General features: G+C 39.2%; 1 protein-coding gene across 3 annotated transcripts in view; it reads left to right on the top strand.

Moving 5' to 3' along the window:
- The window catches only part of LOC114666516 (RAS guanyl-releasing protein 1-like), a 224,542-nt gene that overhangs the window by 122,614 nt on the left and 86,567 nt on the right, over positions 1-15,361 (top strand). For 2 of the 3 annotated variants that reach the window (XM_051919984.1, XM_051919983.1), the window contains one exon: positions 4,800-4,981. The exons of the other annotated variant lie outside the window; for it this stretch is intronic. In XM_051919984.1, coding sequence (XP_051775944.1) covers positions 4,912-4,981 — 70 coding nt within the window. In that variant the 5' untranslated portion in view covers positions 4,800-4,911. The remainder of the gene's footprint in view (positions 1-4,799; positions 4,982-15,361) is intronic. 3 annotated transcript variants of the gene reach the window in all.

Genomic DNA, 15,361 nt, shown 5'->3' with positions numbered 1-15,361 from the left:
AAACAGCGCAGAGCATATTAAGAGCATATTAACCTACTAGTGTAACGTGATGCTCTGTTAAATGGAGATTCTTAGAGATATGTTGTGCACAACAGACAAGACGAAAAAATGAAGAAAAAATATTTGGACTTGAGCGTCAGTAGGCTTTGTGCCCTTGGAACCAAGTTACCCGAACTCTTCTAGAACATTTCAGTAATTACTTACCGCTCTGGTGCTGATCTTCCTGATCATAAAATAGGTCATTACAATAGCAATTGGCGAGTGGAATTCATAATTAATTGTAGAATTACGGTATTTGAAGGTTCCTCTTAAGTGCCTCTTTGTTTTGCACGATTTGGCTCAAAAACTAATCAGCACATTGTCATCTCATAACAGGTTTAAGTTTCAAGTTTGGTATTTTTCTGTACAGCTGTTTTAGCTCTAGACCGTCCTCAAGAAACTGCGACACCCAGACACACACCGATCATCGAGATATCAATGTTTTTGGTATCGGGGACCCTAAAACGTCAAGATCTGTTGAAACATGGAGATTGAAATTTTTGACGAATCTAAAGCTTTCACTCATCCCCCATAGATGATCGGTTATACTGGGGGAGGCTGCAACGCAACAGTAACCATATGGTAGAAAAGTGTAAGTAAGAGAAGGTAGTAATTGAGAAATAATTTAAATTTAAAATAACAAAGATATTTAGGCAGAAGAGAGGTAGAGCGGTTTTATATTTTTATAATTAATTGCCTGTTGCAAAGAAAGAAAAGAATGATTACACACACAGACGCTATGAGGATGTCATCTTCAATAACCCATCTCTGTGACGGCATGCAGTTACAGTTTGAACAACAATAAATGATGAAGTTGAACAAAATGCATTTTAAAGATGAAACAAGGCATCATAGATTTGAAAGGATATTGTATATTAAATACTTAGAACACATCTCTCTATTATAATAAAAAAATCTTGGGAAGAGAGACGAGACGTGACTTTCTCATAGAAACACCTTCACGTCCCTTGAGACAAGACTTTGTGCCAAGAGATTTAACTGCACCTGGGGCCGGAAATAAAAGACAAAGAGTAGATGACAAAGTAGAACGTCGTAAAGAATTCAAAAATGTTGGTGCGATACACATACAGAACGGGTTAGAGATAATGGAAGCATGAAAATTCGAATGTCTCAAATAATTGATAGTAAAGATTGCATTAGTGCAAACAAACGGAAATTATTACTCGGTGAAATCACAGAACAGGGAAAAGAGATCGAATATATTGTTTGGATTTAAACTTTAAGTCGGAGACTTGTAGATCGTCTAATTGCCATCAGGGAAAAGTAGTGTTTCTTCCCAATGAAGAGGCGTATCCGTGAGAATTAAAAGATTTGTTGTTTGGTGAAAGTGAAATCCGCATACGCTGTCATGCTTGGGTCACAGAGTTGCACAGATACACAGGAGATTGTAGAGACAGAAACGTTATTCAAACACTTCAAACAAACATAAGTCTCTTTCAGGAGTGAATCGAGCTCTGTGTGTAGTCGGAGAGGACAGTTCCATCTCTCAATTAAAAGAATAGAAAATCTTCCTCTTCATATGGGCGCACTGTGGGAGTGGAGACCTCCAACAGGAGCAGAGGATATCTGGGGAAAGAGAGAGACAAAGCAGTGAGACAAAAGGACAGCTGCTGTACAGGCTTTTAAACGTTCGAAGTGTCGCACGAGATGCAGATCATGTGGCACGGCAGCAGCTGATCGAGCAAAGAGGAGGTTAAAAAAAAACCTGTATTTGTTTCCCATTGTATCACCGTTTAAGAGGGGGTTTCAGAGGAGCGCCCGCATCTCCTTGGGGTGTGTTCAGCAACCCTCTTTACAACGTGAGCGGCAGAGATGTGAAGTGGCTGGCGCATAACGCAGGCCGTGGGGTGGGGGGATTTGGTGATTGTCGAGCGAAGCAAGCAGGGGCAAAGTCATCCAGTGATTCATAAAAAAAATGTGCTTACAGAATATCTGTGATAGGTAACCCCTAAAAATAAGTAACATTTTGGAATGCTTATAAAGAGCATTACTCAGATCTGCAGTAAAGTAATTAAAGAGAACAGATGGTGCTCAAGAACTACTACTGAAGGCTGTATATTGTGCTATTGTCACTGTATATACCATTGACGATTTGGAAAGTTTTACTGAAAATGATGAATGAAAACAACGCTGCATAAAAGAATAGGTTACTATTTGCCTGCAGTACATCAGTACTGTACATCACAGATAGTCACAGTCGTGCAGTGGTTAATGCTACTGCTCCACTAGTGATCCAGTGTCCTAGGCCTGATGTTCTCCACATTCCCAAACATGTGCAAGGCTGGTTGATCTGTGATTCCAAATTATTTCCAGTATGAGTGCAATTGTGAGTATGTGTGTATGTGAGTGGGCCTTGCAATGGACGGGTGAAATGTCCAGGGCTGGCACTCACTGCTGCTGAAATAGGCTCAAGCTCTTGCAACCCTGCCTTGCATTAATCATATTTGGAAACGACTCGGATGCAAAGAAGAAAATGATTCCAAATCAAAAAAGGCCTTTTGCTGTTGATACACAACAGGACCAGCAGTAGTGCACACTTTATTTTGCTTTCTGCAGCTTATGTTTTCACGTTGGTCCCCTGTGTCCTTTACTTACATTAAAAAGCACAAAAGCAAGATAGGTATTTTTTTAATATTTGTAAAAATAAATGCTTCATCTTAAAACACTAAATAGCAAATCTATATTACTAAACGACAGTTAATTTATGCACGGCAGACGCACCGAAGCGCATGCGCACTATATTGAATTAAATGGAAACTTTACCATGCCTACGACCTGTGAACTAAACCTGAGGTAAAGCGTGCACGCCAGGTTGTACAGCCGCCCGGACGCGACCGCCCACACCACCGCATATACGACGACACAGCCATAAAAACGGAATCACGTCTCCACAAAACGAAACCGCTTTAGTACAGATATGCTTATTTATTTAAATGACATTTCCCCAGACGCACCCACCCTCCATGATATGTCATCCATCCAAATATCGGACGGAACAGAAACTGATTGCCATTCTTGGATTTACGATTCTCTAGAGAATCGCGGGCTTACTTGTTAATATATACCATGATCATGAAGAAATAACTTTGACTAGAAAAACAGTGAACTAATCCTTTAAAGTTATGCATACACTTATGAATTTCTTAGAAATATCAGTTGGCCAGAAAACTGAAAGTAAGAATGACACACTGATTATGAAACTGCCTGGAACAAAAACTTGAGGCCATTGGGTTCCCTGGGACTGACCTTGACAAGTACTATTGTAAGGTACTCTCATGGTGTTATGAATTTGGGATGGGGGGAAAGCTATGCAGTGGACCATCGTCTACACAGAAGTGGTTCATTCAGTGTGGCCTCTTCCACCCATCTCCTGATAGAGAAGGTAAGGGTTTTACACCTGTCCTTTCAGGAAGAGTAGATAGATAGTTGCACATTCGGGGAAAAGCTTAGTGGTGCCTTCCAGGATATTTGGGCATGCAACAGATGTCAAACAATGGAGTGAATGCAACACATAAAACAGAACACAAGTAATCCTCTTCACAGAGCTACTGTAGACGGCCAGTCTATCGTGGCCCCCTCAGAAATACAATACGACTGCACAAACTACTTTGGTCTTGCACGCCGCTCCTCACTAAGTGTAGGGGCAAAGCACTTCAACAACTCTTAAGGCAAAATGCAAGAATAGACGTTACCACTCACTAAATTCAGAACTATCATATATAAGGATACCGATGTGTGTAAATAAACTACTTAACATAAATGAAAAACAGCAATATCTGAGCATCATTTGATTGTAGAATTATAGTCAGATTGTAGAAAAGGAGTCCAACAAGCCGGACACAGTCAGAGTCCTGGAGACCTCGGCCAACGAGCCGCCTCCATCCTATTGGCTATTCTACAGCTGAGTCAGGAGCACCCGACGACACCTTTGTCTGAGATGACTTTTCAATACACAGGTGAACAACTTGGCCATAGAGTAGTGGCACATGAGTATCAAGAAGAGAAATAGAATAGGCGAGCATTAGTAACAGTTTATAAATATCATATTACTTATATTTTATTACTAATGACTTACAACAGAGATGTAGTATGCAAAGGTAATCAGCAGCTCTAGTCAGGGTGTGCTAAACTGAAGCCAGAACTTATAAAGCAGGCAGACTATTCCAGAAGGACAGAATATTTGTTATTATTTTTAACTTTGTACTGTGCGTGTGAATATTAATCTGCATTTCCTGTGCCAAGCCTGGTGTAAAGAGTGTTTATTGTCTGACAGTAAGAAATGTCGGGATACACAATTGGTGATAACAGTTTGAAGTCGCACTACAGATGCAGCACTATTGTGGAGATTGTGATGCTGATTTTTTGATCACAAATTTTTCATTTTTCTAACAATTAATGCAGAAATACTACTTGCATGTAACTTGGGATCATATTTTGGATTAATGTACAGAATTTATAAATGTAATTTACATAAATAGTGTGTCACTAACCTAATATTTCTATTTTACAAGCTATCCTTATTTTCAGAATCTCTCTCTCTTTCTCTCTGTGTCTACAATGTCTCTTATCTGGATTTGAAATACCCGTTTATTGTAGCGGTTTGGTTTGGTTTTTATGCTAGTGGGAGGGCATTCATGTCTGATGGTCTTGCCTGTACAGTATATCCAGAGTCTCTTTTATCTCAATTGAAAAAAAAAAATACTGCCTTTGCACTGATCAGTTGGCTGCATCTCTTTCAGGAGGCTCATACAAGGATGTACTTCTATAAACAAACTGACTCCTAACCTTCAGCCACACCGGCACAGATTCAACAGGACAAAATTTGCACAGACCCCCCAAGTGAAAGAAATAATGCCACTGGGACAGTTAGCCAAAGGAGCCAGTTTAGAAGAGCTTATTGAAAGTTGCATTCAGTCATTTGGTAAGTAAGCTCTTTTTGTGATACTGCCAATTACTGGAACATTATTCAACCAATGGAAGGTTAAAAATAGCAGCGGAGTACAAAACTATTTTAATTCTAATTAAATTTGATATGTTTTCCTTACTTTTGCTTCCAAAGGAAGGCCAAATATATTTGAGCTCAAGAAAGCATGTGGCTTAGCAATAAAAAAAGAATCAGTAAGCTTTTATTAATGGCTATTTTTAATTTCAACATGTTTATAACATTTGCATTTAACATCAATATTTATAACAGACCAGTCCACTACAGAAACAATAGCTAAGGATTGCAGGCGTTCATTTGAAATATTTTATTAACGTCAGTATGTTATTAAGGACACATCCAGTGTACGTCTTTACTGAAAGGACTGGGGTCAGACCAGCTGTGCATTACTGTTTCCATGTGTTAAAAATAAAATTAACATAAGATAATAAAGATGTATACTTTTTCTGTTTAAAAGAATAATTTGTTTTATATTAATTCAGCAATTTTGAATGAAGAATTAATTCAACATTTTCATCTTTAGTAGTGCATCAGGTTTTTAAAATTAATACCATTTCAAGGTACAATAAAACAAAAATTGTAATTAGATTATTTTAGATTAGATAAACTGTGGATATTTAGAATGCCACTATCTTAATTTCTCACAAACAAAGGAAACAAAACACAAAAAAATTACATAGTTATCAGTAAATTGCATTTAGTGGTTTTATTATGCTGTGACCTGTTTACAAAAATTAATGAAAAAAAATATATACAGTAGTCCACTTGAATATACACATTAAAGGTATTAAAATGCTTGATAAGCAGTATATATTAATCAGGATTGTAAGATTTAAAACAAACATATAAGTTTTATTGCAAACTTAACTGTTCCAAAAAAAGAAATTCAATATCAGTAAATGATTTTATTTTAATTAAAAAGTAGTCCTCTAAAAATGTAACACTAAACTAACAGCTGCCACACAAACCATGCCAGTAAAATTGGATTGTTATAATTACTGGGATTGATTTTTAACCAGTTAAATAGACAAACATACTTCTGTAAATCAGATAAAGCGTATTCTTCACTTGACAGTTTGAAGATAACACTTCACTTTCAAAACCGATTTTTAGAGTTATATATATTTCCATGTTTTTTACTCAGATAAAAGTGAAACAATGTTCTACAATCATGCAATTCTCATTCTTTTTAAAAATTGATTTATGATTTGGGCGGCATGGTGGCGCAGTGGTAGTGCTGCTGCCTCGCAGTACGGAGACCCGTGTCCTCCCTGTGTGGAGTTTTCATGTTCTGCCTGTGTCTACGTAGGTTTCCTCCCACAGTCCAAAGACATGCAGGTTAGGTGGATTGGCGATCCTAAATTGTCCCGTGTGTGTTCTTGGTGTGTGTGTGTGCCCTGCGTTGGGCTGGCGCCCTGCCCGGGGTTTGCTCCTGCCTTGTGCCCTGTGTTGGCTGGGATTGGCTCCAGCAGACCCCTGTGACCCTGTGTTTGGATTCACGGGTTGGAAAATAGATGGATGGATGGTAACTGGACTACAGTAACGAATAAAATGTTGAGGAAATACAGTTAAATTCCAAAGTGTCATAATAGTAGCATAGTAGTTATCATAATGCGCACATATTTTAGACCAGAATGTCAGACATTTCTCTGTTGTGACCCCTCACAGTCTGTACGCTTCCTTGGTAAACTGAACTTCTCATAGGTGGGGTGTTGATATTTTTGTCTTTAAAGTTGATTCACATTAATTTCAGAGTTTGTGAATTGTTTTGGAAGAAAAGGACTCCTTTTGTATTTCTGTTAGAAATTTAGAATGAGCATAAACATTTTATTGCATTTTCTTTCTGTCCATACCATATTAATTGCTAATTTTAGATTAGGTTAAATTAGATAAACTTTATTATTCCTTTTGAAAATAACCTTTACTTCTGGATGTGCTAAAATCAGCAGCAGAACTTTGATAATGATGGCCAAAAGATGTTATAGGAGACAATAATAATAATAATAATAATAATACTATTCACAGCATATTCACAGCGCATCACTTTTTCCACATTTTGTTATGTTTACAGCCTTATTCCAAAATGGATTAAATTCATTTTTTTTCCTCAGAATTCTACACACAACACCCCATAATGACAACGTGAAAAAAGTTCACTTGAGATTTTTGCAAATTTATTAAAACTAAAAAAATTGAGAAAGCACATGTACATACAGTGGTGTGAAAAACTATTTGCCCCCTTCCTGATTTCTTATTCTTTTGCATGTTTGTCACACAAAATGTTTCTGATCATCAAACACATTTAACCATTAGTCAAATATAACACAAGTAAACACAAAATGCAGTTTGTAAATGGTGGTTTTTATTATTTAGGGAGAAAAAAATCCAAACCTACATGGCCCTGTGTGAAAAAGTAATTGCCCCCCTGAACCTAATAACTGGTTGGGCCACCCCTTAGCAGCAATCACTGCAATCAAGCGTTTGCGATAACTTGCAATGAGTCTTTTACAGCGCTCTGGAGGAATTTTGGCCCACTCATCTTTGCAAAATTGTTGTAATTCAGCTTTATTTGAGGGTTTTCTAGCATGAACCGCCTTTTTAAGGTCATGCCATAGCATCTCAATTGGATTCAGGTCAGGACTTTGACTAGGCCACTCCAAAGTTTTCATTTTGTTTTTCTTCAGCCATTCAGAGGTGGATTTGCTGGTGTGTTTTGGGTCATTGTCCTGTTGCAGCACCCAAGATCGCTTCAGCTTGAGTTGACGAACAGATGGCCGGACATTCTCCTTCAGGATTTTTTGGTAGACAGTAGAATTCATGGGTCCATCTATCACAGCAAGCCTTCCAGGTCCTGAAGCAGCAAAACAACCCCAGACCATCACACTACCACCACCATATTTTACTGTTGGTATGATGTTCTTTTTCTGAAATGCTGTGTTCCTTTTACACCAGATGTAACGGGACATTTGCCTTCCAAAAAGTTCAACTTTTGACTCATCAGTCCACAAGGTATTTTCCCAAAAGTCTTGGCAATCATTGAGATGTTTCTTAGCAAAATTGAGACGAGCCCTAATGTTCTTTTTGCTTAACAGTGGTTTGCGTCTTGGAAATCTGCCATGCAGGCCGTTTTTGCCCAGTCTCTTTCTTATGGTGGAGTCGTGAACACTGACCTTAATTGAGGCAAGTGAGGCCTGCAGTTCTTTAGACGTTGTCCTGGGGTCTTTTGTGACCTCTCGGATGAGTCGTCTCTGCGCTCTTGAGGTAATTTTGGTCGGCCGGCCACTCCTGCGAAGGTTCACCACTGTTCCATGTTTTTGCCATTTGTGGATAATGGCTCTCACTGTGGTTCGCTGGAGTCCCAAAGCTTTAGAAATGGCTTTATAACCTTTACCAGACTGATAGATCTCAATTACTTCTGTTCTCATTTGTTCCTGAATTTCTTTGGATCTTGGCATGATGTCTAGCTTTTGAGGTGCTTTTGGTCTACTTCTCTGTGTCAGGCAGCTCCTATTTAAGTGATTTCTTGATTGAAACAGGTGTGGCAGTAATCAGGCCTGGGGGTGGCTACGGAAATTGAACTCAGGTGTGATACACCACAGTTAGGTTATTTTTTAACAAGGGGGCAATTAATTTTTCACACAGGGCCATGTAGGTTTGGATTTTTTTTCTCCCTAAATAATAAAAACCATCATTTAAAAACTGCATTTTGTGTTTACTTGTGTTATATTTGACTAATGGTTAAATGTGTTTGATGATCAGAAACATTTTGTGTGACAAACATGCAAAAGAATAAGAAATCAGGAAGGGGGCAAATAGTTTTTCACACCACTGTAAGTATTCACAGCCTTTGCTGTGAAGCTTGAAATTGAGCTCAGGTGCATCCTGTTTCCCCTGATCATCCTTGAGATGTTTCTGCAGCTTCATTGGAGTCCACCTGTGGTAAATTCAGTTGACTGGACATGATTTGGAAAGGCACACACCTGTCTATATAAGGTCCCACAGTTGACAGTTCATGTCAGAGCACAAACCAAGCATGAAGTCAAAGGAATTGTCTGTAGACCTCCGAGACAGGATTGTCTCGAGGCACAAATCTGGGGAAGGTTACAGAAAAATTTCTGCTGCTTTGAAGGTCCCAGTGAGCACAGCAGCCTCCATCATCCATAAGTGGAAGAAGTTCGAAACCATCTGGACTCTTCCTAGAGCTGGCCGGCCATCTAAACTGAGCGATCGGGGGAGAAGGGCCTTAGTCAGGGAGGTGACCAAGAACCCGATGGTCACTCTGTCAGAGCTCCAGAGGTCCTCTGTGGGGTGAGGAGAACCTTCCAGAAGGACAACCATCTCTGCAGCAATCCACCAATCAGACCTGTATGGTAGAGTGGCCAGACAGAAGCCACTCCTTAGTAAATGACACATGGCAGCCCACCTGGAGTTTGCCAAAAGGCACCTGAAGGACTCTCAGACCATGAGAAAGAAAATTCTCTGGTCTGATAAGACAAAGATTGAACTCTTTAGTGTGAATGCCAGGCGTCACGTTTGGAGGAAACCAGGCACCGCTCATCACCAGGCCAATACCATCCCTACAGTGAAGCATGGTGGTGGCAGCATCATGCTGTGAGATGTTTTTCAGCGGCAGGGACTGGGAGACTAGTCAGGATAAAGGGAAAGATGACTGCAGCAATGTACAGAGACATCCTGGATGAAAACCTGCTCCAGATCGCTTTTGACCTCAGACAGGGGCGACGGTTCATCTTTCAGCAGGACAACAACCCTAAGCACACAGCCAAGATATCAAAGGAGTGGCTTCAGGACAACTCTGTGAATGTCCTTGAGTGGCCCAGCCAGAGCCCAGACTTGAATCCGATTGAACATCTCTGGAGAGATCTTAAAATGGCTGTGCACCGACGCTTCCCATCCAACCTGATGGAGCTTGAGAGGTGCTGCAAAGTGGAATGGGCCAAACTGGCCAAGGATAGGTGTGCCAAGCTTGTGGCATCATATTCAAAAAGACTTGAGGCTGTAATTGCTGCCAAAGGTGCATCGACAAAGTATTGAGCAAAGGCTGTGAATACTTATGTACATGGGATTTCTCAGTTTTTTTTTATTTTTAATAAATTTGCAAAAACCTCAAGTAAACTTTTTTCACGTTGTCATTATGGGGTGTTGTGTGTAGAATTCTGAGGAAAAAAATTAATTTAATCCATTTTGGAATAAGGCTGTAACATAACAAAATGTGGAAAAAGTGATGTGCTGTGAATACTTTCTGGATGCACTGTAGCACCTTTCACATACTCAAGTGTGAACGTAAAAAGCAGAGTGGGTAGGAGAAGAAAAACCCCTGCAAACATCAGTAACCAGCGAGGAACAGCATGTGTGAGAGAGCACATGTCTCATAATTGTCACCTGGTTACATTTGCCCAAATAAAACTGCGGAGCACTGTAGTGAGCAGTCATGCATCCAAGAATTAAATGGTTCTGATGATGAAGATGTATTATTTAGGAGGTACTTTGCAATCTATGAGACAGCTGGCTCTTCATGTTACAGCCTCCGTGCTCGGTGATAGTAGAGGTATTGGTGAATTAGTTCTTAACATCCCTAAACTTAACATCTTTTGAAAAGGAAATCACCTGAGGTAAGGGCTGAGTTAGAGTTATGTTACACTGAGCACATTTGGTGTAATATTTTTTTTATTTGAAATCTAGTTATTTTAAGCATAGGAAAATAAAGTTACATATGATTTCCATGTTGACAAGAAATGCAAGAGTAGAGACAAAACGTTTTGGCTGTGTAACCTTGATCAGTCATGTGTCCAGAAACCAAAAGCGGATTACATGTATAGGAGGGCAAGGAGGGTACAAAGCCTGAGCAGCTGGAAGGAGTGAAACATGAGTGTTGGTTTGCAGGATGAAGGTCGAGATTAAAATTTAGTCAGCCATTAAGACTTGGAGAAATATGTTATTGAAGTCTGCAAATCAGCTGGGCTTCTTCTGCTTTTCTTTGAAAGGTGTCTTTGAAACCCTGTAGAAAAATACAGAGAGGTCAGCATGGGTACGATCAAGAGCTGTGAAAAGTCCTGCCATAGGCTTAGTAAGGTGTGTGGTCTTCACATTTCTGACTTTTTCTGGTTTTCTAGATGTTTTCCTGTTTCACTTATCAGAAATGGAGTAAATATGATTTTTTGGGGCCGACTGTTTAATATCGGACTTACAGATGAACTAATTCCATATTCTAAACTTATGTAGGTGCATGCAATGTTAATGGACTAAAGCAGAAGCATAAAAGCATATTTACAAATTTCTCACAATTCAATGTATCCATTTTAGACTTTGTTATTGTGGTTCATTTTTTAGTTGTGTCATCATTATTTTTTCAGATCATACTAATACTGCATCTTCTTTGATTCTATAAAAGCAGCATTGGACAAATTGAAGATAAACTGAAAAAGTAATTAAAATCATTCAATGTTCCTTTTGACGTGCTATAAATTTGGGATATTCCATCTCCGAAGAGATTTCAATTACTTGTATTTGCTCAGGCACACATATGAATTAAATAGTTTGATGAGGAAATAATAGAAATGAGTCGGTGTGAAGGTGGAAAAATATTATTCTTGTGTGCAGAATTTTCTATGTATACACGTGTGGTAGTCATGAATACGGGCCTTGTTTTGTACATTCTGGGTCATCTTATGTACAATAAGTGATGGTGTTAGCTTGATGTTCAGCATGCTCACTCAAACAGTTATATGCAATATGTCATAAAGGTGATGCATTTCCTGCATGCTGTTAACCCAAACAAAACCATCCTATCATAATCAAGAAGTGTCTAAAATAAGATGGGCACAAAAACTTGGTCTTTCAACAAAGCATCTATCACTGCTGAAAAAAAAATTACAAAAGAAAAAAGATAAAAATGTCTAAGAGAGACAAAGCCTTGCATGAGAGATGTACCTTTGTGGCCCTGGGGTTTGGTATCTTTTAAATGTTAAAGCATACGCAAAGTCTATTTGAAGGACCATCCAGGGTTTAGTCCAACACATGCAGAGCTAAAATGTCAAATCTCCAAATGAGGTATCTCAGTGGATTGCTGCTCTTTGAAATATAAAATCTGTGAGGTGTGGATCAATATTTCTTGACATCACTACCTTTATTACATGAATTCTGAACTCTGCTGTCCATGAAAGTCTAAAATGTTTAGGTACAACGTCATTCTGAAAGAGAATCGCTTACAAAGTACAGTACACATGTGTACAATTTATTACTTATTATTACCCAGTTTGTGAGGAATTGAATAAAGTCTTCAGTATGAGCGAAACTCAGACTACTAAATTTGAGGAGCACTTTGAGTCACGTATTGAAGCAAACACAAATTTTGTTGATTGGGTAAATATCTTGTCTAAAATACGGAGGGAGACTGACATTGGCAGACAGTAAGACAGGAGCTGTTAAAGAGCAGAAATAAGTCCTCTAAGGGCAATAAGCCGAAGCATCGGCATTGATGATGGAGAGCTGCACTCTTGGTGGAAACATGCAATGTTCCAACAGGATATCAGAGGCCAGGTTGCCATAAGAAAGACGGAAGAAAAGAGACCAAGAAAGGCTTATCAGAGGTTGAAAGACTCTTCTGGGTGGCTTCTAGGTTTCAGTGAGAGGTTGCTTCTTTCAAAGTTAAGGCACTAGGTTCCATCTTAGAAAAGAGATAGCAACCATGATGTTTTGTCAGGCCAGAGAACCTCCAGACTGGTATGGTACACTAGTCCAAATGGGAACAGATATGGCTCTGCTGTTTCTTGTACAAGATAGGTAGCTGACAAGGACTATTCTACACTCAAGGATGTAGCAGTCAACTAGAGAGAGTTCTAGATAGATAGATACAGTAGATACTTCTAGAATAGTTGCCTTCAGAAAGCCAAAGTGATTCTGGGTTTTGGCTAGAATTGGTTAGGCCAAGAATAGGTGGAATTGGCCAAGTTAGGGTAGAATCTCACTGGAGAAAGGAAAAGGCCAAGGTGGAGAGAGAAAACGAGATGCACGGCGTGAAAGGGAGATCTTTGTGGTACTTGTTAGTACCAGACTGCTATATTGACAAGGATTAAGAGTTGTGGGTGATGTATTTTATGTAAAGGGTGGCTATGTGTTGGAATTCCATCAAGCGCATATTACATTTGGTTGTATGAAATGCTTTATTGTTTTGTTTTCTGGTATAATATAAAAAAATATTTAAAAACTTGGACGTGAGCATCAGTAGGCTTTACGCTTTAGGAACCAAGTTACGCAAACTATTCTATAATATTTCAGTAAATATTTACCGCTCTGATGCTGATCTTTCTGACCATAAAATAGGTTCATTACTATACCAATTAACGAGAAGAATTCATAATTAACTGTAGAATTACGGTGTTTGAGGGTTCCTCTAGAGTACCTCTTTCTCTTGCACAATTTGGCTCAAAAACTAATCAGCACTTCGTCATCTGATTACAGGCTTAAGTTTCGAGTTTGGTATTTTTCCATCCAGCCATTTTGACTCGACAATAGACTGTCCTCAAGAAACTGTGACACACAGACACACACAAAGAAACACACCCATCATCGAGATATCAATGTTTTTGGTATTATGAAACTCTAAAACTTCGAGATCCCTCGAAAACCAGAGATCGGGTTTTCAACCCCATAAATACGATAAGTTATGGTGGGGGAGGACACAAAGCAAAAAACACTTCATCATTCTTCAGCCTGGATTCCTCCCATGGCTTCTCTTCTCTGTCCTCTTCTTATTTTAAAATTTTATTAAATAAATTTTGCCATATTTAAAAACAGTTTTCAACAGATCCTCTAAGCAAGAATTTGATTTTTTTTCCAATTTCAAATAATATAGAATATCAGTTACCCACTGACTGGGCTTTTTCCAGTTAAGTAAGATAACTCTACAGTATGTGGTGATAGTGTGGTAGTCTTACCTTAATATCAGATAATTACACTTGTGCTGCTTATAGTAGTAAGATGGGTCCTGGACAATAAAAAGATGAGAAATGCCACTGCATTTAGTTTTGTGACCCCAGGTTCTTAAGTAATCCTTTTGCTCCACCATACATTCTTGGTAGCGTTTTCAATGTTTTTGTAATTACTTCTGTTCAGCAGTTTTGATTCAGTTTAAAGTTTGAATATGTTACAATGGAATTCAAACCTCTGAGTTTAGGTTGTCATTGTCATTTTCTAACCTGCTTAATCCTATGAAATGCGGGGGGAGGGGGTTGGGGGGGTGTGTGTGTCATTGTTGGTCGACGCCTATCCCAGCTAGCATAGGGCACAAGGCAGGAACAAAACCTAAACAGAGCACCAGTCCATCGCAGGGTAAACACACACTGGGGCCAATTTAGCCATACAAGTTCATCTAACCTGCATGTCTTTGGACTGTGGGAGGAAACCAGAGGAGACATGGGGAGAACATGCAGACTCCATGCAGGGAGGAGCTGGGACACAAACCCTGGTCTCCTTACTGTGAGGCAGCAGCACTACCCCTGAGCCGCTCCTGACTTTAGAACATTAAAAACAATCTGGACGAGAGCAGGCCATTCAGCCCAACAAAGCTCACCAGTCCTCTCCACTTATTTCTTTTTAAAAAAAACATCAAGTCGAGTTTTGAAAGTCCCTAAAGTCCTCCTGTCTACCACACTACTTGGTCACTTATTCCATGTGTCTGTGGTTCTCTGTGTAAAGAAAACCCCTTAATTTTTATGCTAAATTTACCCTTAACAAGTTTCCAACTGTGCCCCTGTGTTCTGGTTGACGTCATTTTAAAGTAACAGTGGACTCATTCCCTTCATAATTATAAACACTTCAATCATGTCACTTCTTAATCTTCTTTCACTTAAACTGTAAAAGCTCAGCTCTTTTAATCTTTCCTTATAACTCATCCCCTATAGCCCTGGACTCAGCCTGGTTGCTCTTCTCTAGACCTTTTCTAGTGCTGTTATGTCCTTTTTGTAGCCTGGAGACCCAAACTGCACCCAGGACTCCAGATGAGGCCTCACCAGTGTGTTATAAAGACTGAGCAGAACCTCCTGTGACTTGTACTCCACACATCAGGGCACTATATAACCTGAAATTCTGTTAGCCATATTAATGGCTTCTGAACGCTGTCTGGCAGTTGATCGTGTCAAGTCACTCCTTAAAAATATGTTCAATTTTCAGACCTCCCATTGTTATGCTTCTTTAATTTCTTTATTTATGAACTACTTAATTTTAGGGATTAGACACTTCTTTTTATATCTTTCTGTTTAGCACTCAGGCGTAGAGATTTCTCCTTTTATGCCTGAAAATAATTCACGTTACATAAGAAGCTCCAGTGCTTGAACTTGTTCT

Source organism: Erpetoichthys calabaricus, chromosome 16, assembly GCF_900747795.2.
Source record: "Erpetoichthys calabaricus chromosome 16, fErpCal1.3, whole genome shotgun sequence".
Lineage (NCBI taxonomy): Eukaryota > Metazoa > Chordata > Cladistia > Polypteriformes > Polypteridae > Erpetoichthys > Erpetoichthys calabaricus.
Note: the sequence above shows the minus strand (reverse complement) of the source record. Positions and strands in the feature narration are given on the sequence as shown.